Genomic DNA, 26,789 nt, shown 5'->3' on the forward strand with positions numbered 1-26,789 from the left:
TTAAAAACCCTAATGTTTTTTTTTTAGGTTGACTTATTGTTGATTGTGGTATTCGTTTTTGATTTTCTTTCTTTTATTCTTTATTATGTATATTTACTATGTAAAGCACTTTGAGAAGTTGCATTAAAGGCACTATATGAAATAAAAATTACTTATAAAATGTGTATGCAAGTATGTAGGCCTATACTCTCTGTGTGTGTGTGTGTGTGTGTGTGAATATATGTAATAGGCCTATAATCACTGATCTATATAGAATGACATTGTCAAGAATGTCATAGAATGCCATTATATAGATCAGTGCCTATAATACAAATTGTAGTGTTATGTTCATACATTTTGGCGGGATTCCCGATGCTGATGACCGTTAAACGAGTCATCACAGTCTGTGAATAGGATCCATTTAGCGCATAAAGTGTCCAACATTTTCATTTTTTTCCGGTTAATTAACTCCAAAATGCACATTTAGCATCAACACAAGAGTGTAATACAGTAAAAGCATAGTAAATCACCCTGTAGCGATGTGGAACTGGCGCCGCTAGAGGGCGGTAGTGCCGTCACGTGAGTGTGTTGCGCGCGCAGGAAGATGAAGCGCGTGAAGGGGCGGAGCTTCAGTGCAGCTGAGCGACGTGTTCTAATCACCAGACTGTCTGTTAGCAGTTCATTCATCACTGAAGAGATGGTGTTATTAGAAAACGACGCGGTAAGATCACTTTATATCTCATATTCTGCGTTTATCAGATGATAATACGTACGTACTGCACTAGAGATTCAGAGTTTTCGTGTTTAATCGGACGGCGTCGAGCTCAAACATGTTAGCAAGCTAAAGCACACAGACACTTCACACTGGGTTCTGCTGCTGGAATGTCGACAAACTATTTAATTCCGCTTATTTCAGGGGCGTTTTAAAGTATTCATGCTGGTAATTATTATAAACAATGTTAAAGTAAGTCAACTAACGCCTTCTAGACCCTTCATAGGCATTTCTGCTTCGTTTTAATAGGAAAAATCAAAGTAATTCGTTCGTTTTATGATCATAATAAAGTATAAATGTGATTAATTACCTGATAAAGATATATTAAAATCAATCAGCAACTTGTAAACTTTAACTACAGCTGTACAAGAGCTAAACATACGTTACATGCAGTAGTGTGTTCACATAAGGTCTGAGATATGTGTGTGTGTGTGTTTAAATAAGTAAAAAAAAAAAAATCATAATAGAAAAATAAAGGCATATGACTTGATAAATCAAACACGTTAAATTTTTAATCAAATATATTCTTTATTTTGGTATTACTATTATAATAGTAATGTTATACTTACAATTGTAGTAATATTATACTATCCCCTTTATTTGTTATATTCTTTAATTATTTTTTATTCGTTAAATTATATTTAATTCATTTTTATATTTATGCATTGATTATTTTTAGTTTATTTCTATAATTGTCACGTTTATGTATTTCAACAATTATTTATTATTATTATTTTTTTAATTAATTCTTATAATGCCATTGGTTGAGTTAAAGTAGCTTATATTTCTCTCAGCAATATTCAGAACATTTTACTGAAGAAACAAAACAAGTGGTTATTAACTTTTTAGAAATGTTTTTATGTCACACATTGGTGTTTAATGAACGACGTGCAGTAATTATGTTTTGAGGAGCAGCACTCGTTCACTTTTATTAATATTAAATTGTGGAGCATGTCAGATATGTGAGTGTTTTCCATGTTTGTGATGTGTGTGTGTGTGTGTGTGTGTTTCTCTGCAGTTCCTCACTGAACTCACGCGTCTGTTCCAGAAGTGCAGGACCAGCGGCAGCGTCGTCATCACACTGAAGAAGTGTACGTCACACACACACACATCTCACACACTGCTGTTCTGCATACTCTAGTGGAGTGTTTTAACGTTTTAAATTAAAATCATTAAAATTGAAAACTATAATGAAACTTAAAATAATCTAAAATAAAAAATTATAATGATAAAAATTAAAATGAAACCTGAATATAAAAACAATAACCGAAGTTTTTCCATGTAATATTTGTCATTTTTATCATTTTTGTTAAGACTTTCGTTCCTCTTCAACACAAATTAAGATATTTTTGAGTAAATCTGAGAGCTGTCTCACTCCTCCATAGGCTTCTAGGTAATCGAGATCTGCCATCCCAGAAAAGTTAGTAAAGACATTGTTAAAATAGTCCAAGTGACTACAGCGGCTCAACCTTAAGTTTATCAAGCGACGAGAATACTTTTTGTGCGCAAAAACAAACAAAAATAACGACTTTATTCAACTCTTCATTTTCTTCAGTGTTTCTCTGAGTGAGTTCACGTAGTGTAACAGCGCAGCGCTTCTGGGTTGTACGTCAGAACGGAGGCTCACTATAGGCCAGTATCACACACATGACCAGCCTCGGCCAATAGTGAGCCTCCGTTCTGACGCACAACCCAGAAGCGCTGCGCTGTTACACAGATTTACTCAAAAATATCTTAATTTGTGTTGAAGATGAACGAAAGTCTGACGGGGTTGAACAACATGAGGGAGAGTTTTCTTTTTTTTGGGGGTGAACTAACCCTTTAAGTCCTGTTGTGTGTGTGTGTGTGTGTGTGTGTGTGTGTGTGTGTGTGTGTGTGTGTGTGTGCGCAGATGATGGGCGAACGAAGCCGGTCCCCAGGAAAGGCCATCCAGAGACGTTTGAACCGGCAGACAACAAATGTCTCATCAGAGCTTCAGAGGGCAAGAAGAAAATCAGCACAGTGGTGAGAAGATGATTGCGTTACTTAGAAGTGTGTGTGTGTGTGTGTGTGTGTGTGTGTGTGAGAGAGAGAGAGAGAGAGAGAGAGACAAGAGTCTGTTCTCAAATGCAGAAATTTCCAAGAATTTTGTTAACACAATTATTCCCTGAACTCAGTCCGTACGGAGGCCCAAACCTGCAGATGAAATTTAATAATAGAAATATATCAGGCATATATGACTTGACAAAACAAACACAATTAAATTTAAATCAATTTAGTCCTGAATTCATTTTTGTTACTTAATTTTACCCATTTATTTATTTTTTGATTATTTATTTATCTTCATATTTATTTTTTATATGCATTTATTTCCGTATTTAAATATTGCCACATGTATTGATTTCAACAACTGTTTATCCATTGTTAGTCTTTATTCTCACAGTCATTGGTTGAGTCGGATACATATTTCAGTGTATAATTCAGCAAAATTCGGTCATTGTTCTCCCTCGTAAAGTGAAGTAGTTTCAGACGCAGATGTTTATTCTCTAATCTCTGTTTTAATGTGTTTCAGGTCAGCACCAAAGAAGTCATAAAGTTTCAAATGGTGGGTCATATTATATTATATTCACATTGATATTATTTGCACTGATTTTGACTTCCATTTAAAAACAATCAGTGATATTTTCCCTCATATCACACACCAGATATCACTTTTGATATTTTTTTATTAGTGTGATCAAGACACTATAGTTCATTTATGTAAGTGAGCACAGCAAAATAAAGTAAACTGTGACATATTATACCCAATAATTCTTCATACAGTGACTACCAGTTAAAATGATTGGGACACTTTGAGCTGATCATGTTTTGCTGAAGTGTGTTTTCTTTAATTGCTAATGCTCTTTTTACACACAGACTGAACACAATGAAGCATTGCTTGGTGATTGGTTGAGCTAAACTGGTATTATCTAATTGTGTAGTTAAATTTAACAGCTGACAGATATTCAACATAATTCATGTGTGAGACAGTCTAACAGAAGGACGGACAAAACCAGTCAAATATCAATGAGTTCATAACTATATCAACTGAGTTCTGCTCATATTTATTACCATTTTCTAAACGATAGCGAATAAACTGTGATAATGTGAGAAATGTTGAAGGTGTCTGAATAAATGTTGGTTTGACTGTATTTCCCATTTTGTTTCTCCAATGAGTGACCGTAAAACTGTTTTCCCGTTTGTTTTCCAGGCGTATTCGAACTTGTTGCGAGCGCACATGGACGGCCTGAAGAAGAAAGACAAAAAGAGTAAAAGCAAGAAAACTAAAGCCACATAGTGACGGACAGCACTGGAGTGAAAGACAGGTGTGCACGATTCATTCAACACTGGCCAGTGCCACTCCGCCTTCCCATCAGCCCCGGCTGACACCAGTGACATCATCAGGAAGTGACTTCAGCAGTGACATCATCAGGAAGAACCTGCCAACGTTCGCCATCTGCTGCTCCAAACCAAGGAAACCACATCTGACTCGTCTCCACGTGATTTAATGACCGTTTTCAGTTCGTTAGGGTGTTAATCGGATGCAGATCATGTTGCTCTAGTTTATATTTCAAGCCATATATATTGTTTTATATGGTGAGTGAGTGAACAAACATCACGGTCAGTAACTTTCTCCTCACGCTCCTAATAATTCAGTTCTCCAGTGTTTATTTTCGTTTTGAAAGCTCATTTATTGAACGTTTTTTTTTACATAATTGCCACTTTTTCTTATTCGAGATGAACGAAACCACCCTGGATTTGCAAATAAATCATTTCTTTTATTGAGTTTGACATCACTAATCATTGGTTGCGTCATCGTGAGAAAATCCCAAAGACTCCAGAATCGTGAGACGTGAACATTATGTACTGTAAAAAAAAAAATGCAGAATTGAAATAAATACACTATGTACACAAACTAAGCCACATGACGTAAGGTTTCTGAGCGGCGTGACGAGGTCGAACACACACACACAGTCTGTGAGACGAGCGACGGCCGCTTAAATCATGGTGTTCCTCTTGTCTGGTCTTTCTTTGCTGGACGTCAACATGAGGTTGCGTTTGGCTTTCTCTTCTTCCAGATATCCGTCCTTCATGATCCCGGTCACAAACTGGAACAGAGTCTGGAGCGGGAAAACAAATGACTGACTGTAGTTACATAATTACATTAATTCTAGATTTATTCTGACTCGTTTTAACCGGTTATGTGCGGTAGTTCATGACTGAAGGAATATTCTTCACTAAACACATATTTGTGACCCTGGACCACAAAACCAGTCACATGGGTCAATTTTCTTAAATTGAGACTTATACATCATATAAAGCTGAATACATAATCTTTCCACTGATGTGTGGTCTGTTAGGATAGGACAATATTTGGTCGAGATACAACTATTGTAAATCTGGAATCTGAGGGTGAAAAAAAATCAAAACATTGAGAAAATCTCCTTTAAAGTTGTTCATTTATGATCATGATTGTGCTGCATTCACTCACAGAAATACATGTTTTATATATTTACGGTAGGAAATTTACTAAATATCTTCATGGAACATGATCTTTACTTAATATACTCATGATTTTTGGCATAAAAGAAAAATCTACAATTTTGAGCCATACAATGTATTGTTGGATATTGCCACAGATAAACCCGTGTGACTGGTGACTGGTGACGTGAACCAGGGTCACATTTGTCATGGACAATTTAAAAATGGAAAAAAGGATGGTGATCATTATTGATGACATGAGTTTAGTGTCTTTTGAACCTGGAAATTCCTTTAACTGGTGCTCTGTCATTTTTGACCTTATTTTTTTAGTTTTTAGCATTTTTTTCTTCATCGGAATGGTATGAAACTTGGTAACGGTTTTGGCACTTGCTGTGTGAACACGGAAAATCATGAAAAAAAAAAGTCACTTGTGCTCCTCGCGGTGAACTTCCTCTAGTGGAAGCGTTTGGTACTGCAGCCAAACACACTCACTGAAAGCTTGTTTTTTGAGATATCAAAATCAAATTAGGAACTGAACTTGTTTAGATTTATGGCTTTTTTTTTCTTGCAGTTTTAGAGTAAAACATGTTTTTGGAAATATATATTTCAATTAAAAATTGATAATAGTATTTTTGAGCATTTTTTTATAATAAATTCTGTAATTTTTCACTTTTTTTACACTTCAATAATCTGCCAAGTGTCGTCTTTGAAAAGAGATCAAACTTCAGTCTGTTGCTCTAAAGCACTCAAGATTTACCACAGTTTAAGTTGAAAATTAAATTTTCAGGTCTATGCTCAAAAAGCACTACTGTAGGCACTCAGAAGGTATTCAACATACACTTCATTTGTTGTTATTGATTACAAAGGCCTTTTCAACTCTTTCCGTCATTTCTGAGAACTCCGCCGCCATTGACGGAATTTTCCGTCTCTCTGTGTTTTCACGGTTATACGGTAGGGGGCGCTGTTACACATTTTCTGAAAAAGCTGCTTTTTTGTGAAACGTACCCACATTCAAGTGATGACAAAAAAAGAATGCATGAACTTAAAATCAAATGGGTTTTGTTGTTTAAAAGCAGAGGCTCTGTTCTTTCTTTTGATGTATTGCATGTTCAGATATTCATACAACAAAATATTAAAATTTAGTTAAAATGATCAAATTCTTGCAGGCAACTGAAAAAAACACTGGAGGGGAAAGAGTTAAATCACTGTTAGATAAAGTAACCTTGTTGTTTCTAATAGTACTAAGCAATACTAAGCATTACAAGAAAACACAAAGTGTCATTATATAAACATTTCTCATCAACTACATTGAGAAAATGATTGCAAAGCAATTGCTATCTTTTAAAAAGGGTTAATGGATGAAAACATATATTAAGATTTACCAGTGTAAAGTTTTGAATTTGTTGTATTAGACAAGGAAATAGACTAATAAGCCAATCAGACAACAGCAATGTCAATTTATCCTTAGGAAAATATTTGAAAACCTATGAGTTTTCCCCCAGAGAGCAACAGTGTCGGCCCAGATGTGGATTCGGAAGCACCGGATGTGGGCCGACACCGCTGATGTCCGGGTCAGCGCTTGTGTTGAGCTGTGGGAAGGTTTCTCTAAAGGAGCCAGAGATGAATAAACTGGTTCACCTTCCAGGCCTGCTCCAGTTCTGCTGTCCATCGCTCCTTCAGGATCGGCTGAACGGCACAGATGAACTCGGCTCCCACGTACTGAAACACACACACACACACACACACACACACACACACACACACACGGGTCGGTCAGTACTGCTGACTACAAACATTTGAACCTGAAGTCCTGAACTAAAATAAACTGCAATCAAATATTTGTACTTTTTCCGTGCCAACATTTCTGCTCAATTGCACTGAAGTTTCATGACCCCCAGAATATATGTATTAATATATGAACATGCAATAAATCAAAATAAAGAAACATTTTATTCTAGCTTCATGCATTCTTTTTTAATCAACACTTGAATGTGGTTCAGTTTCATTAAAAAAAAGCAACATTTTGAACAAAAAGCTGACATTTTTTTCAAAATCTACACATTGCGTCAGCAATGCTTTTATCGCTTGTTTCTGGTGTCTTCTGATCAGGAGACTCTCTACTCTTTCAGATGTTATGACACTAAAAATAATTAACAAAAAAAAAAAAGTGACAAATTTGTGAAACTGTATGACAATCTATTGAGTGTTAGTTAACTTGATTCACTACCTCAGTATTTTCCTCTACTGCATTTTCATATGAAATAAAAATTTTACTGTCTATTTTTATTTATTCTGTCATCCATTGTTGTATGTAAGTGTTTAGAAGTGATTGTTTATATTTTTGTTATTTGTTTGGTTTAACAGTAAAAGCTTCATCAGAGGATGTGTAACAGCGCCCCCTACCGTACAACCGTGAAAGCCGGAAAATTCCATCAATAGCAGGGAAAGAGTTAATGTAAACTAATACTAAATAAAAAGTATAGACTTTTTTCTTAAAAACTAATAAAAGTGACAAGAACAAAAAAAAAAAGTAACTACACTTAAAGTGAAAACAGAAAATATCAAATAAAATCTAATTCAAAAAATGTACCAAAACTATGATAATATATCAATGACGCGTAAATACCAAATATTTCTGTATTTAAAGGATTAGTTCACTTCAGAATTCAAATTTCCTGATAATTTACTCTCCCCCACGTCATCCAACACATTCATGTCTTTCTTTGTGATTGACCTTTCCAACGTGATTACGTAATGTGTGTCGCATCACAGAGTTCTGCAAGAGGAGCATTTGTGGTTAAAAAGTATAAAATTGTATATATTTGTTATAAAATGTCCGCTGGTTTGTCTAGATGAGACTCTTATTCCTCGGCTGGATCGTGTCGAGACTTTGAAGCTGCACTGAAACTCACATCTGGACCTTTTGGACCCCATTGAAGTCACTATATGGAGAAACATCCTGGAATGTTTTCCTCAAAAACCTTCATTTCTTTTCCACTGAAGAAAGAAAGACATGAACATGTTGGATGACGGGGAGGAGAGCAAATCATCAGGAATTTTTCATTCTAAAGTGAACTAATCCTTTAAATAATTGATTTATATTCATGAAGAATTGATCATCATGTCTGTTTCTGCGCCTCTAGTGGCAACGGGTGGAGTTACAATAATCCTTATGGACAAACATTTGCTTTGCATCAAATGTATATTTCATATAAATCTTTAGTAAAATTCATCATAATAATATAAATATAATAATTATGACTCAGTATGTACATTTTTACTTTTTGTCAATTTTATTTTTTATAATTTTTTTTCATAATTTTTACATTTTGTCATTTTTACTTTTATTAATTATGATTTTTTTTAAATATTTTTTACTTTGTCAATTATGTTTGTCATAATAATTATGACTCATTACTATGTCATAATTTTGACTTGTCATAACTGACTCAGTATGTAAATTTTTACTTTTGTCATAATTTTTACTTTTTTTTTTTACTTTTGTCATAATTATGTTTTTGACATAATTATGACTCAGTAGTGTCAATCTTGACTAGTCATAATTATGACTCAGTATGTCAATTATTACTTTTGTCATAGTAAATATAATTTCGACTTATTTTGACATATTTCATATAATTCATCTGATCATGGACCAAAAAGATTTTGTAAATAATCTTCACATTAATGCACAGAATGCTCCAAAAATGACAAATAAATGCTACTACAAAACACTGAACTATTGTTGTATACAAAAAAATAATACATTTTATTCGCAGAAGATCCATGATGATAATTTTACAGTTACATAAAATATGCATGTGGAAAAAAAGCGTACAAACTGCACAGATTTGCTAAGATAAATTTGATAATGGATCTTCCAACAAAAATAAATAAATAATAATAATTATAAATAATCTACACACAAGTTCACAGTGACCCCCAGCTGTCAAGCTCCTAAAACGACCAAAAAGAAAAAGAAATAATCATAAGAAGACACGGAGCACACACTGCACAGAAAAGCGAAGCGAACGTCTGTTATGATCCATGCGATGTTTTGATGAGAGAATTGAATTGTATTGCATTTCCACTCCAGTCGAGTGAAATACATGAGGATGAAAGCGCTGAAGTGTGTTTGAGAGGATCGTTGTTACCCCGTAATACTTGGGTGGAGCGTTGTAGCGATAGTGGCTCTTTCCCAGTTCCAGCGCCAGAGTCTGCAGCCGCTCCAGCTGATCGAGTCTCGCTACACTCTTCTCGATGAACGACATCACACTGCAGAACACACAACAAGTCAAGTCAACTTTATTCATATAGCACCGTTTTACAATGCAGATTGTTTCGAAACAGCATTCAGAGAAAACAGGAAAATAATGCAGCAAAGTTTGTTTCTGCTGTTCAGCAGATCGAGAAGAAGAAGGCGTCACAGGCCAGCTTAAAGCGTAACTCTCGCCAAAATGCAGCCTAGGCTCTTTTTGATAATCTACCTGAGGAAAACTTTAGTTTAAAAGCATAATTAGAATGGAAACGCCACTTTTAAGTTTGACTGTATTTTCGTTTTCGGTCAAATTGAGTGCTTGGGGCACGACTATGATAGCATCAAAATCGCTATTTTTAAAACACTAAGAAGGCTCGACACAACATGAAACTTTGCTGAAGTCTCACCAGGGGCTCTACATATAGACTTTTTTTATCATAATAACGACAAAGTTGAAATTATGACATACTAAGTCATTATGACAAAAATAATAATTATTACTTTTGTGACAAGTCAAAATTATGACAGTGAGATTGCATAATGATTATGAAAATTATTATAAAAAGTAAAAGTTCTGACAGTCAAATTTGTCAGAATTATGAAGTTGAAAGTAAATTATTATGACATACAAAGTTGAAATTTTTGACTAAAGTAAAAATGTACAAAAGTAAAAAATTATGGCAAAAAAATTATTGACAAAAGTAAAAATTATGACGTCTAAATTATGACATACTGAGTCATAATTATAAGTCGTAATTATTATGACAAAAGTAAAAAAATGATGACAAAAATAATTATGACAAAAGGGATATGGCAAAAAGTTAAAATTATGACAAAAGTAAAAAATTATGACAAAAAAATGATTGACAAAAGTAAAAATTATGACATGTCTAAATTATGACATACTGAGTCATAATTATAAGTCGTAATTATTATGACAAAAATAAAAATTATGACAAAAATAATTATAACAAAAATGAAATGGCAAAAAGTAAAAATTATGACAAAAGTAAAAAATTATGACAAAACAAATTATTGACAAAAGTAAAAATTATGACATGTCTAAATTATGACATACTGAGTCATAATTATAAGTCGGAATTATTGTGACAAAAATAAAAATTATGACAAAAATAATTGACAAAAGTAAAAATTATGACATAAGTTTATATTATGAAATACTGAGTCATAATTAAGTCGTAATTATTATGACAAAAATAAAAATGATGACAAAAATAATTGACAAAAGTGAAATGGCAAAAAGTAAAAATTATGACAACAGTAAAAATGTACAGTCAAAATTATGAAATTTATGACATACTGAGTCATAATTATTATGAAAAAAACATAATTATGACAAAAATAAGAAGACCGCAACATAGTTTTGCTCCAGCATTGACTACAGTGTTTGTGTACACAGAGTTTACTAAAAAGAAAGCTTTTGTACGACTCACTTTATCAGTTAGTGTTTCCGGCCGCCGCCATTTTGACAGTCAAAAATAGTCGATCTGTATCACTGAATCATTTCATTATTATATGAGGATCCTTTTTCAAACACAAGGTCAATATTGATTTTCCATAATGACAAAACAACAAATTATCCATGAGTTTATATGGAACTAAGCTTTAGGAGCTTTCCATCTTTACTCTCCTCATGTTACGTTGCATTCAGAGATCGACTATTTTTGACTGTCAAAATGGCGGCGGCCGGAAACACTAACTCAGAAAGTGAGTCGTACAAAAGCTTTCTTTTTAATAAACTCTGTGTACACAAACAGTGTTCTCACGGCTGGAGTTCATGTGTAGAGCCCATGCTGATACTTCCAGCAAAGTTTCATGTTGTGTCGAGTCTTCTTAGTGTTTTAAAAATAGCGATTTTAATTTAGACTTTTTGACTTTTTTGACTTTTTGACTCAGTATGTTAATTTTTTTACTTGGTCACAATTATGACTCATAATTTTGACTCAGTATGTTATAATTTTGACTTTTTGTTATAATTCTACATTTTTATATAAATTTTGACTGTCAATTATGACTTTTTGCCATAATTTGGACCTTTATGTCATAAATTTTACTTTTTATGTTTTTTCATAATAATTATGACTTTTCATAATCATTATGCGGTCTCAGTATGTCATAATTTTGACTTGTCATAAAAAGTCAATTATGACAACAGTCAAAATAATAACAAAAGTAAAAAAAAAAAATGTGTTTTTCATAATTTTGACTTTTTTTGTCATAATGACTTAGTATGTCATAATTTCAACTTTGTACTGTATGTCATGATAATTTTGACTTTTTGTTATAATTCTGAATTTTTGTATAAATTTTGACTGTCAATTATGACTTTTTATCATAATTTGGACCTTTATGTCATAAATTTGACTTTTTATGTCAATTTCAACAAAGCATGAATATTTTATCTGTCTTATGTGTTGAAAACGTTCTCCCGTACGGCAGAGGCTTTGCCAATGTAAAGGGTTTCCCTAAACGGACTTCAGTGGTAAACGTGTGCCATGATAAAGTTGAATGTGACTCTCAGATTGACAGCTGTCACTCAAACACTCAGTTCAGACGGCGCAGGCCTAATCTGATCGCACGTTCTGTTTTCATGCTGTGAAGAGCGATCGGCCCGCGGCCTCATTACACACACACACACACACACACACACACACACACACACACACACACACACCGCCCCGCAGGGTCACAGCGGCTGATGTTTCGCTCAACAGCCTCTCGGCCTTCACAGCAACACCACATTCAATCAGTAATTGGTGTTCGGGGGATTTGAGAGCAAACGCAGTGAATTAGTGTGTGTGTAGATCAGTGTGTGTGTAGAGCTGTCAGATAATAATAGTAATCTTCATGTAGTGCCTCTTATCATCTCTAACACTGGAAACATGCTTTATTATAGATTCTGCACATCTCATATTAATAAATGCACCATTGTTTAGTTGCATGATTATAAACGGCTACAGTTAGACAATCAGATTATGATCATTAATGCATCAGACTTATCACATTTCTGATGTTTTATCAGCCACTTGAGGCTGAACAATGAGATTTGTCCATGAAACACAAATAATTGTAGCCCTGCATTTAATGTGTCCATTTGCAAAATTCAATCATTCCTGTGGTATTTTGTGTTAATGGATTCCACAATCAGATGATGGGATTTTTGTATCGTTTATCTGGTATTTTGTGCATGCTTTGATTTCATTGGGTCATCGTGACAATAACATCTAGATGCATTCCTTGTGTGTGATATAAACATGTGCATCTGTGTATCACATGATGCCTGTCAATCAAAGGTCACATCTCTCGCTATACTAAAGCACTACTTGTGTCGCTGTGAGATCCAACATCCCGGTGTGCAAATCAAACAAAAGCTCTTTATATCCCTGCCATGATCTCAACTGTAACGACTCATTATTATTTCTGCTCTCTAACGAACACGACACATGCATCGCCCTTCTAATGCCTTTATACGTGTATTTATAAAAGCCTGAAGTGATTTCATGAAGCTGTCAGAGAACATTAGCAGTACAGCTGAAGACGCTCACACCAAAGCTCTCACTAGAACTTATTAATACTTTAAATTATTATTAAATAAAAAATAATCTTTTACTTCTTTTGGCCATTTCACTGCATTTAGGCTACTAGTTTTGCATTGTATAGTACTATGAATATTGTTTGCTTAACAATAAATTGCTTTTGATGTTCCTTATAAGTTGCTTTGCATTAAAGTGTCTGCTAAATCAATTTAAATTAATTAAATTATAAATTACAAAAATTTCATCATTTGTATTTTGTATGAATCATTACTATTGTATGGAAGCTTGTTTCTGCCACAAAATAAAAAATAAAAAAGGTCATTGTTACTTTATCTCACATTTGCGTGTTATAAAGTCAGAATTGCGAGACGTAAACTCGTAATCGCGAGATAAAAAGTTGCAGTTATCTTTTAAAATGTGGCGGAAACAAGCTTCTATACTGTTGGTCACCCTTTACATCTGTCTGGGGGTTTTGCAAGTATTGAACAAATGAAAAGTAAACACTAATAACTTATAAGTTGATGAAACGACCTGGACAGCAACATAGTGTCGGCCCAGATCCGGCCCACATCTGGTACGCGTGAAATCCACATGACCCAGATGTGGCCCGGATCTGGGCCAAAACTATGTTGCGGTCTTCTTATTTTTGTCATAATTATGTTTTTTTTTTTCATAATAATTATGACTCACTATGTAAATTTTTACTTTTGTCATAATTTTTACTTTTTGCCATTTCACTTTTGTCTTAATTATTTTTGTCATAATTTTTACTTTTGTCACAATAATTATGACTCAGTATGTCATAATTTAATCTTATGTCAATTTTTACTTTTGTCTATTTTTGTCATAATTTTAATGTTTGTCATAATAATTACGACTTATAATGACTCAGTATGTCATAATTTAAACTTATGTCATAATTTTTTACTTGTCAATTATTTTTGTCATAATTACATTTTTTGTCATAATAATTTCGACTTATGACTAAGTATGTCATCATTTAGACGTCATAATTGTAACTTTTGTCGATCTTTTTTTGTCATAATTTTTTACTTTTGTACATTCACTTTAGTCAACAACTTTATATGTCGTCATAATTGACTTTCAATTTCATAATTCTGACACAAATTTGACTGTTAGAACTTTTACTTTTTATAATAATGACTTTCATAATCGTTATGTGTTCTCAGTATGTCATCATTTTGACTTGTCATAAAAAGTCAATTATGACAAAAGTCAAAATTATGACAAGTCAAAATTATAACAAAAAATGTTTTTCATAATTTTGATAATTTTGTCATAATGACTTAGCATGTCATAATTTCAACTTTGTATGTCATAATAATTATGACTTTTTAATGTCATAATTCCAACAAATTTTTTTTTTGACTCAGTATGTCAATATTTACTTACTCAGAATTTTGAATTTGGTCATAATTGTGAGTTTCATCATTTAAAAAATACTGCATTTTTGGTCATACACTGTTATAAATAAATAAACAGTTGTTCTAGTAAGTGCTTTGGTTTGTCTTCAGCTGTACTGATAATTATCTCTGACAGGTTGATGAAATCAATCCATGCTCGCAGCTCTTGTAACTATATAAACACATGTATAAAGGCAATAGAAGAGAAAAGCATGTCTCGTGTTCATTAGAGAGCAGAAATAATGACCTGATATAAAGAGCTTTTGTTGGATTTGCACATCAGGATGTTGCTCTTCATCGCCCTTCAATAAACGCACTCAAACTCACATTATGAAAAAACATTGCTCATCTCCTCTAGTTCACTTCCTAATCTAGTCGTCTAATAAACCTGGCACTGTATATTGCACTTGTTGTTGGCTCTTTGATGAATTCCCTTTTGTTCCTCGTGGTTTGGATAAAAGCGTCTGCCAAATGCATAAATGTAAATGTAATGCACTATATTTTAGAAGGATTCTGCCCTTTTAATCTAGTCATCATATGACGATCACACACACACTGTGTGTAAGCAGATGCAGGGCACTGGGGTGTGTGTTTCTGACCACAGTGAAGTGTGTGTACTGACCGCAGGCCGTGTGCACGAAGCTCCCTGCTGGTGCGTAACCTCTCCAGATCCTCCACGTCTCGAAAGAGGAAGAAGACGTCTTTACACTCCGGATGGGTCTCAAACAACCTGTCACAGACACGACAGGCGTTCAGCTCTTCAACCACAAACTCATATTCAAGTAGTTTCCTGAGAGGAAGATCTTTAAAATACTTCCATTCGTCTCAGAGTCTCATCATATAACCAGAATCCTTCATAACCTGCTAAACCGACTCGACTCACTGCTGGTTTGTGTGAATGCTTTGGGCATTTTAATGCTGGTTTTAACTAAACTGGTCTACGCCGTTTCTTCAGAAGACAGGGTTCGTACACCTTTTCTAGGTCAAATTCAAGCACTTTCAAGGTCCATTTTAAAGCTTTTTCCAGCACCTTACACCACCACAAATTATATACAAAACAGTCAAAATTATTATTTAGTGCTTTTATCACATTAAAAGAGATAATGCTATAAACAGCCAAAATTGTGTTTCGTAACAACAGAAGAATCAGATATTTAAGCAAATCACAAGTTTTTTTCAAAAACGCATCACTGTCTAAGTAGATAATGCCTATGAATAATACTTTTCATTATATTAATGTACAAATATTGCTTCCCAGATAATGTGATTTTCTGGCTGCAATACTGAAGTAATTTCAAGGGCTGAAAATATGAAGATAGGATTTTAACAGAAATATTTGACAGGCCTTGGTTTTGGGACACATTCTTGATATAGACAAGGTTTGAACAAAATCTGAGACAGTGCTAGCCTGGTTAAAACCAGAGCATTCTCAGTAGTAACTGAGTTATGGTCTGGCAAAGCTTCATTAATAACTCATTTCCAAAGGGGCGTCACCAACGGACGTCGCTCAAATGCCTCTGGGCGCAACTATAGACCTAAAACCAATCAGAGATCGTCATCGTGCAAAGCCATATGCTGCATCCATTCGCCTAAGTTACACTACGTCATAAAAGTATGTACTCTTTTTGAGAAGAAAATGTATTTACTTTTGAATAGCAAAAAAGTAGGCAAGCTTTGGGACATACTACTTCGTCATTTTTATCGGACGGATCTGTCGCGTGCGTCCTGTCACGTAAACTGCCCTGTCAATCATCTTGTCACAGTTAAAATCCTCTATTAAATCGAATTTAATTTCCTACCGTTTCGGAGAGAAATGTAGTAGCACGTTCATCTGCCAGCGGGTCTGTCATGGAGACTGTCCTCATGTGTTTGCAATTCGAATATAATAATGCATTTAAAAGTTGATGTGCTTCACCAATGGACGTCGCTCAAATGCCTCTGGGCGCAATTGGATAGACCTAAAACCAATCAGAGCAATCGTCATCGTGTAAAGCCCGCCTCAACGTTTCTGATTGGTGCCGCGATTTCGCCGGATTAGAAATGGGCTTGAATGAGCTCTTTGCCAGACTACTTGTAGAGCAAATCTAAATTTGCTGGAAGTTGTCTGGGTTTTCCCAGGCTAAGACTGTGCAACAACAACCTGTAACTCCATATTAACCCAGAAGACTCTGGCAGTGCACAGGCACCTGCCTGATAAATAGCCTATATTAATAAAAAAAAAAAAAAAAAAAGTTCATTGCCAACACATATACATTTATCTACTAGAGCAGTGTAAATATTGCATAAGGCCATCCTCAAGCTTACAGTCGGCTACTTGTATGACACTCCATCTGACACGACTTCTGTTCAGCAATCAGCGATTGTTGTTATGCGCTGGGCTGACGTTTGCACATTTTAATTTGCGGGTAGTTAACGTTACAGTTACTGTGCTGTAACTTTGGCTGTGTTCACTGCATATTCCACAAATCAACGTGCCATAACGGACATGCAATACTAACATGATATTATCACACCAAGTACTCTCAGTCACTAATGGCCCTTTCAGACCGGATGCAGAACGCGCTGTGCTATGAAACCCATTTGTTTCAACGGCTTGCGCCGCGCAAGGACGTTTTGTTGCTGCGTCGACCAAAGCGGAGCGCAGCACTGGCGAAACCAGTCACTTTTCAAACCTTGAAAACACAACATCAAAATTCAAGCATTTCAAGGATTTCAAGCACCCATACGAACCCTGAGAAGGGAATATACTTGTTTTGTTTTCTTCACTCTGGTTCTTTAGGCATCACATCTATGGAAACTGCATTGCATAAAATTAGAGATGCACAGATATGAACAATTTTGGCCGATACCGATATAATAATAATAATAATAATAATAATTTGTTACATTTATATAGTGCTTTTCTAGGTACTCAAAGTAGGGCTGTCACTTTTGTGAAAAAATCCTAAGTGTTCATTGAATCGAATGTAAAATCGAGTATGGAGTACTTTCCATAAGATCATCTCTCAATGCAAATCAAACCAGCTATTAGGCTAACTGAAATACAACCATGCCAATCTCTAGGTATGGTGAAGGCTATGTGATGATGTGGGGCTATTTTAATTCCAGAGGCCAAGGGAACTTTATCAGGATGCGTAGTATCCTGGATCCATGAAGTAACTGGCCTTTAAAAATAAAAATCTGCCTGCCTCTATGGGAATTTAACATAGGGGTGTCCAAACTTATGCACCCTGTATTTTAAGGAAGAACATTTATTTATTTACGATACATTATTCATTCACAAAGAAAACTGGTGTCCTTAAAGGTTGGGTTTTTCCTAATTTTTTTAATTAAAGCATTAAGATCAATTTCCAAAAGATGATTTTTTATTCCTCTTTTTAGTCAACTTTAGCATGGGTGTCTAAACTTATGCATAGCACTGTATCTTTAACAAAATAGTGAACTAAAAATAAAAAAATGACAACAACTGGGTATTATTCAATCTATATTGGTCATTACACTCCTTGTGGACAGAAACTGTGGAATCGCCCATTTCTCAACAGCAATCGGGTGAAAGAGACACATTTAGCCGTCTAGCCCCATAGACTCCCATTCATTCTGCACTCATTGGCGATCGCCCCCAGTGGAGCTCTGGTGGAACTACAACCAAAATTCGGTACAATAGGACTTAATAAGGAGTGGGCAGGCTCTCCGTAGACGGGCTCTGAACCCATTATAATCTGTGATGCTGTCTACACTGGATGCGACGCGAGCGACAAATCTCCGCAGTAAACTGATGCTTCGTTCTATTCATGACGTACTGACGCGAACGACAAATGCTTTGTAACAGACGCTTTTCTGCGTCCAGGGTAAACATCTTTTAGCTGTCGCGACACAAGCGACAACGGCCGCGTCCGGTGTAGACAAAGTGTCAGCCCATTCTGCCTATAACGCTACGTTACAATATCAAGCAATATTCCAATAATTAATATAATTATAACACTTTATATAGGGCCATTTTGCATAATGACTAGTTTTGCTGAAATACTACACAAACACTAAACTGAGCTCTCTTTCACGTCTTTTTACGTTTGAATGGACAAATTCACACTATAGTATGTAAAAAATAATGAGTATCCTAGTAAACATAGTCGATTATGTCTTAAGTGAACATAAACAGTTGAGAAAGTAAACGCATGTGTGTCAGTATCAGTGTATTAGATCGGTGCATTCGCTCTTAAAGGGACAGCAGCCTAATAATCCTGCAGCTGTCTGTGCTTAATGTTAATCAAACAAAAAAAGAGAAAAAATTCTCTTGAAAAATTATTCTCTTGACTGAATAACGTTTGCAAGTTTAATAAGGATAATCTACATTTATACAGTGAAGACTATCCGGTGTTATTTCACATTTGATTACTTTATTAAATTTAAACCTGAAATGCACTGTTTATTTCAATTGTATCTTTGTTCTACTGTATTTATTTGTGCTTTTGCTTGTAATTTGAATATTTGTCAGGGATGCACGATATATCTGCCACCATATCGTTATCGACCTGATAAGAAAATAGCCGTTTTCCGACCGGAGGAACCTTTCACAGTTCCTAGAACTATTGGCTAAAGTACCCGGATGTCGGCGTGTTCGCACCGCAGGAACTAGGAACGATTTTAGTTCTAGGAACTCCATTTGTAGGAACTAATTTAGGTCCTACTTCAGAGGAGGGTCTAAACCAGCACTATAGGAACTATCCGTGACGTTAGTGTTCGCTGATGACTGAACGCACGCGGAACACCAGCACCCGCCATTTTTAAAACAGCTACAATGTAAACACACAGATTATAGCCTTTATATTTACTCCATAAACTAACTATACAAACATGGAAAACAGTGATAGATGGGTCTCTAAACCTTTATGCTGAAGAGAAAATCCAACGCAACTTTGAGGGGACCAAGTCAAACATGATTATGTGTTTCTGCCCAGCTAGCAACACTGGACATCAACCACACGGAATAGGCTAATAACCTTTTTTCCATATACTGTCTACTTTCTATAACAGTTCTATCTAATAACATACTAAACAGTACTGTTAGACAGATCACTAACTAATAAACAAAGAGAATGCGAGCATTGTTTGCTCTGGCGTTCTCAGCGCCGCCAAAATAAAGGTCTGTCACTCCGTCAAAATAAAAGTCACCGTGCTTGCGTCACTCCCTTACCCCTCCTACCAGTTCCTATGGCCACTTGGCCAGTGCGAACGCAAACAGCAAAACCGAGTTTGGGGGAGAGTAGTTCTTAGAACTGTTCCTAGAACTAAGTTCCTGTAACTACTTGGTCGGAAAGCGGCTAATGTTGCTGATATATTAAAGCCGATAAATAATGTATTATTTCCTTCAGCTGAGACGCTTCAGATGCGCACTGTTCAACATGACGGTTTTGAATTGCTTGAAAAATTATTGAAATTGAAAAGGAAAATATCAAGTCTTTCATATCGGCTACTTAAAATTATAATAAGAACATTATAATTGTGTGTTTGGGACATGAATTTTAATGATGAGACTTGTGATTTGTAATCAGGCTCTCAAAAATTATATAAAAATGTGGATTTATCAGCCAATATATCGGTTATCGGATATCAAAAATGAAGAATTATCGGTTATATGTCAAAAAATGTTTTTTTGTTTTGTTTTGTTTTTACTGACTGTTTACTTGTCTTTAATAATGTTTATATTTATATTACAGTAGTTAGGCAAGTGGTTTTAGCTGTGGTGCTGAATAGGGAATTGTGATTTTTCTAAAATTAGTTTCAGGCCCTGTTTATGATGATCTGCTGAGACTTCTAGACTCGATGTCTGGCTTGCCTTAATATCTGGAGAGTTTCAGTGAAGGATGTTCCTGATTTTCCAGATGTTCCGGTGTGTGATCCAACCATCCGACTGTTACAGTCTAATCACTGAAGGCTTTAGTTGTCTTGGAAACTCTCATGCTTTTTACACACACCAGAAAGGTCACAATTCACTTTTAAATGATTTTACCTTAGAAATCACTAGGAAATTTCACAAATAATTACATTGATTTAAACATGAAATTCTGCAGTAGAAAGTCTAAACAGTTTTTTCTGTATTAACAGACTCCAATAATCTGTTATATTCACAACTTTAAAAAAAAAAAACATTTTTCCCAGTGCATGTATGATAGAAACTGATCAGTGTGAGGCGATGAGAATCTGGACGGATGTTCATGAGGAGTTTATGAGCTGCACATTAGACACGTTCGTTTGTCAGCAGAGAGAACATTTGCTCAACAGATTCATTTGTGAAACCATTTTTGTACGTGAAAACAGCTGTTATTATGGTGATGATGATGATGCATCATAAAGCACTGCAAGTGAAGAGGCATTTTGTCCCATTTAGACATTTGAGAAGGAAAAACGAACGAGTGTTTGAGCACTGAACGTCCTTCATCAGATCAAGACCCAAAACGATTCAAGTTGTCAGAAATTCTGGCTAACCAGTGACTTTTTCTCATTTAGAGTCGTGGAATGTACATTGGAATTTCTATTAAGATTTATTTTTGCTAGATGGGAGGGCGTTTACATTCATGCATTTGGCAGATGCTTTTATCCAAAACACTGCATTAATGCCGTACATTTTTGCTGTGAATTGAACCCATGATCTCGGCGTTGCGAGCGCCGTGTCAGAGCTTCAGGAAGGCGCATTTCTACACTTCTTCTGTTTCAAATGTTTTTAAAAATGTTAAAAAAAGAGTTTCAATACTACGCAAACTTGTTTCCACCACAGAATACAGAAATATTTTTTTAATTTGCGACCTTTTATGTTGCTGATATAAATCTAGACATTAGGCTGTAATAAAATTATAGTAGGCTACATCACATTTCTATTGAGACAACTTGCCCCGCTAAAGGTTTGACGTGTCAAATTAACAGTTTATTTTGTTTGTGTATTAATAGTGGAATTGTTTAAAAGTTTTTCAAAAGACAATAAGGACAGACAGAAAGACAGCGAGACAAATATATATATATATAAATAGATAGATAGATAGATAGATAGATAGATAGATAGATAGATAGATAGATAGATAGATAGATAGATAGATAGATAGATAGATAGATAGATAGATAGATAGATAGATAGATAGATATTTGACCCAAACATGAGTTAAAACAACCCAGCTTTTTTTTATGGATGGATGGATATCCTGAGAAATTTTCACTGGAGTAAAAAAGTGTGACAACTAGCCCCTCCAGTTTTCATCGGTTTGGACCGCGAGGCATGCCGTAGGCTAATATATCAATATGTCGTTAAATGTTAGTCATTAAGCTGATGTGAAGCATCAACAGGTCTAAAAATATCAGTATCTGTTATTAACATTTAACGTGGAACATAATGATTTGTTTTCATGTTGATATTTACAAACTGACATGCCTTTATCTATAAAGCTATAAAGCAGAAATAAAAAATATTTACGACCTTTTATTTGCACAATTCAGACTTTATTTCTCGCAATTCAAGTTCATACCTAAAACGACAAAATTACCTTTTTATTTTTTTCTTCCATGGTGGAAACAAGCTTCAATAAAATGTTTATAAAGTTATGTTTGGGGGGGGGGGGGGGGGGGGTTAGTAAATAGATGTTTTTACAATCATACGTTTTCAGAATGTGTGAGAACTAGGCTATTAATGTTAAAGCATTACTGTGTTTTGTTTAGTTTTTTCATAGTGCGATTTATTTTTCAATTATATTGAATCCAAATAGGGTCAGTTTATGATCGAGCCCAGAATTTGACCATAATTCACGTATTAAGTGTGACTTTTGACATTAGAGAGAGAGGATTTGATGAATCTTCAGCTCTGTCCTTTCATCATCTGTGTGATCTGAAACTCTTCAGACTGTTTCTCTTTATTTGCAGTCGTATCTTCATAATAACAGCTGTTTCACACACAAAAACTGCGGCATCCTCAAATGAATCTGTTACACGAGCAGTTCTGCTGACAAATGAACGTGTCCTAATGTGTTTGGAAAGATTTATTACGTCTACAGTGCGTTTGTTGGATGGATACATCACTGCTTTTAATACTGATACCGTAAAAATATAACGACTTCAGTCCATAAAAGCCCACAAAATCAATTTCCTGAAAAACTGCTTTTCCTCTCAGCAAATGTTTGTGTCACGATGCAGCCGTCAGATTCAAAACCAATACATTAAGCAACAATAACAGAATACAGAGATCATAATAATGAGCACTGCTAATAAAGGTTTAATATAACAATCAATAAAAGATCAGACGAGCACTTTCAAGCATCATCTGGACATTTTGGTGTTTTTAAGTCACTTTAATGAACCTTTTATTAGATTAAACTCTTTCTACAGATGCTCTTATTTAGAGTACATCTATATACATTACATCTATAAATTAGTATCATTGAAGCACAAAAGAAAGTCACACAGTAACTGATGTTAATGTGGATAAAAGAGGAGCATCAGCTCTCTAGAGACTGTGAAAGTTGCTTCTGAATCATAATTTTAACCTGATTCAGTCGATTCAGCGGTTCTGCTTGCACTTTTCTCAGTATTCTACTTTTGAGTCGCACGGTGACGTTGTAATTTTTCATGATGCCAGAGATGCATTAAAAATGCAACCAAGAGGAAAAACTCTTTATATTCCTCTATAGTGCAAACCAATAACAAACACTCACACATATGGCACTGGACATTAAAGTCAATGTGAAATGCCATTTTGTGTTCGTAATGTGATGTGACATCCAATTGCTAAAAGGATATGCAACAAGAGGCGGTACTTGATTTATTTTGTGACGAATTGATTGGATGGTAAAAACTGGTAGAAAATGTTAATCTGAGAAATGGAAACACTTGAAAACTTGATTTTTTGTGTGCGTGTGTGTCTGTGTATTTAGTTTACCTCTGTGATTGACTTGCTGTGAGACTTATATTACTTTTACTCTTAAAAGTAAATGTGGCACTTGGATTCAGAATTTTCTTTTTTAATATTGCTGATATAAATCTAGACATTAGGCTGTAATACAATTACAGTAGGCTACATCACATTTCTATTGAGACAACTTGCCCCGCTAAAGGATTGACGAAGTCAAATTAACAGTTTATTTTGTTTGTGTATTAATAGTGGAAATGTTTAAACGTTTTTCAAAATTCAATATAAGGACATACAGACAGTGAGATAGACAGCGAGATAGATAGATAGATAGACAGCGAGATAGATAGATAGATAGATAGATAGATAGATAGATAGATAGATAGATAGATAGATAGATAGACAGCGAGATAGATAGATAGATAGATAGACAGCGAGATAGATAGATAGATAGATAGATAGATAGATAGATAGATAGATAGATAGATAGACAGCGAGATAGATAGATAGATAGATAGATAGATAGATAGATAGATAGATAGATAGATAGATAGATAGATAGATAGATATTGCTGGGTTGTTTCAACCCATGTTTGGGTCAAATCCAACCGTTGGTCTAGGGTTTTACATTTAAATCCCAACGGTTGGTTTTGACCCAAACATGGGTTGAAACAACCCAGCTTCTTTTTTTTTTTGATAGATAGATAGATAGATAGATAGATAGATCTAACAATAGATAGATCACTGACAACTAGCCCCTCCAGTTTTCATCGGTTTGGACCGCGAGGCATGCCGTAGGCTAATATATCAATATATCGTTAAATGTTAGTCATTAAGCTGATGTGAAGTATCAACAGGTCTAAAAATATCAGTAGGCTATCTGATATTAACATTTAACCTGGAACATAATGATTTGTTTTCATGTTGATATTTACAAACTGACATCACGGATTGAAACATGCCTTTAGCTATCTATAAAGCTGCTTTTGTATTTCGAAAAGCGCTTCACAAATAAACGAGAGTTGAATAAAAGCTGCAGTAATTCACTCAATAATTCTCACCTGACAAACATGATAATTCCCACTTTGGCGATGTCCTCCTGAATGACTTTCCAGGACTCCTTGATCAGGTGTATGTGACGCGGCGTGAGACTCACCGAACCCTCCGCGTCCTCCGTGTTTCTCAGCTCTTGTGTTCTCGGAGTCAATCCGGATCCTGATATCGCGCAGCCCATCCTGATCCTGATCCAAACTTCCTCAGCTGTCTGTCAGATATGCCGCTGGTTATGTTCAGTCAGCTGGTTGGGCTATCCGTGTGTCTCTAGCTGTCTGTGTCGCTCAGCTTCTCCATGTCTGTCTAGAAACAGATCTTCAGTAAGAGACTCAGAACCTGAAACCTGCTCACCGGGAGGGGAGGAGTTCATCATCATCATCATCATCATAATCATCATCATAACATGAGAGAGATCCTCAAACACTTGCTTCAAACCTGTAAAATCATTCAGATAGGCTATTTTAAATTCATTGCAGAATGCCATATGTCACACTTTCAATAATACAATATTATAAACAAGTAGCCCATTCATTACTTCAATGAGCTCATTGTATCTGCATAACTACATTGTTTAAATGAATAAATTTTTAGCTAACTGTGATTTTGTATGTATATTTCTGAAATACATAACTTAGTTACATCAAAATGCAGACTTGTGCACTTTCTGTAAAGCTGCTTTGAAATGTTGTGTAGCCTATTGTGAAAAGCGATATACAAATAAACATGAATTGATTATATATTGGTTTTGTTACGCTATTTTATAGGTTCCTAATTTTGTTTTGGAGGTCTCATACAAAAGGTCAAACCGGCGTTTTCGTTAAAAACGCTCCACGTCCACGCTATCGTTTTCAGGCATTTTCCAAAAGTTTCTCGTCCACACTGAAACGTCGGAAAACGCTAAATTCACCTTACTGCAAAATCTCACACAAATTCACTGAGATGATACAGACGGAAAAATAAATAATAAATTTGTCGCGCAATTCTTCTGGCAGAATAATTTTAGCACACGTACATCACGGAGACGTCTATTTGATGTGCGTGTTTACATCTGGGAGACGTATTTTTAAGAGTGTTTGCTCATCTGCAATACGTCTATATGACGTTTCCTGTCAGATGTCAAATAGACGTTTAGAAGATGTCTTTAAGATGTAATGATTTAGAATGTATGTTAAACTGACATCTTAAAGATGTCTATCAGATGTTAGTAGACAGCAGATGCTTTCCAGATGAAGTGATCTTTAACAGACATCTTGCAGACGTACGTGTGCTATCTACACATCACATTAACCCTCTAAGCGCCAAAGACATACGTCATACTTACGACAAACATACGTCACATGACTAAACTTACGTCATCGTTTTTAAATACCTCCGTCTTGACAGTCCACACTACAGCGCGAAAACAGCGTTTTCAAGTTTATCCACTTTGGAGAGCGTTTTCAAAAAGGATAATTTTTATTAAAGGTGACATATTATGCCCCTTTTCACAAGATGTAATATAAATCTATGGCGTCTCCAGAATGTGTCTGTGAAATTCCAGCTCAAGATATCCCCAGATCATTTATTATAGCTTGTAAAATTTGGCCTTTTTTGGCTGTGAGCAAAAACGCGACATTTTTGTGTGTGTCCCTTTAGGCGTGTCCACCAAAGTGTTTTCACTCGGCTGGTTTGTTTTCAATGGGAGCGCCACATTTTTAAAACGCCAGGATCGTAACGAGATGAGTTTTTTACTGGTCGCCCAGAGTTGAAGAATGTTCAGCTTTGGGTAAAACCAGCGCTAATCACTGTCACTTTTTTCCCAGCCGTCCAATTACAGTGGAGAAGGGGCGGGACAAACACCACACCGACCAACCATCACAGCTTGTGCAATGTCAACAGGCATAACGAAACAAAATAATTTAAAACAAGAGCCAGAGCAAATACTTTGCAATGTATTGATATTTTTTATATAGAAATAATACAGAAACAAACTATTTGTGAAATGAGATACTAACACTTCCGTGGATATTCTGTATCATAGCAAGCAAAGCTTCTCAACAACAAAAATACACTGCCAAAACACTTCCAAGCGCCCACTGCTAGGTGTCTTCAGCTGGCTAAAAACGCATTGCTGGACACACGGCCTTACGGAGAGACTCAGGAAGAGGTTCAACTTTTAGATGCACCTGGACATTTCTGAATGGTTAGTGGATGCATGTATGTTGTGGAGATATGTTGATTCATCTCATCAACTTGCATGGACCTTCATGTTTAGCTTATACACAAGTTGACATTTCCTTGAGGTCTTTATAAAGCCCCATTCACACCGACTGTATGTCGCTATACTGCAAGTCGCTTGTGGGTGTTCGTAGTGCTGTCA

The 26,789-nt window shown here is 35.3% G+C and overlaps 2 protein-coding genes across 2 annotated transcripts; one reads left to right on the forward strand and one right to left on the reverse strand.

Moving 5' to 3' along the window:
- The first annotated feature begins 486 nt into the window (after positions 1 to 486).
- srp14 (signal recognition particle 14) lies at positions 487 to 4,556 on the forward strand. Its single transcript, XM_081347943.1, has 5 exons — positions 487 to 700; positions 1,770 to 1,842; positions 2,643 to 2,755; positions 3,303 to 3,335; positions 3,981 to 4,556. The coding sequence occupies exons 1-5, from the start codon at positions 584 to 586 to the stop codon at positions 4,065 to 4,067; spliced, it is 423 nt and encodes a 140-aa protein (XP_081204069.1). The 5' UTR covers positions 487 to 583; the 3' UTR covers positions 4,068 to 4,556.
- Positions 4,451 to 24,824, reverse strand: xgb (x globin). Its single transcript, XM_081347942.1, has 5 exons — positions 24,439 to 24,824; positions 15,113 to 15,220; positions 9,406 to 9,526; positions 6,890 to 6,970; positions 4,451 to 4,890 (listed from the first exon to the last, which is right to left on the reverse strand). The coding sequence occupies exons 1-5, from the start codon at positions 24,609 to 24,611 to the stop codon at positions 4,768 to 4,770; spliced, it is 606 nt and encodes a 201-aa protein (XP_081204068.1). The 5' UTR covers positions 24,612 to 24,824; the 3' UTR covers positions 4,451 to 4,767.
- Positions 24,825 to 26,789: the final 1,965 nt, after the last annotated feature.

This window comes from Scardinius erythrophthalmus, assembly GCF_964197995.2.
Source record: "Scardinius erythrophthalmus genome assembly, chromosome: 19".
In the NCBI taxonomy this organism is placed as follows: domain Eukaryota; kingdom Metazoa; phylum Chordata; class Actinopteri; order Cypriniformes; family Leuciscidae; genus Scardinius; species Scardinius erythrophthalmus.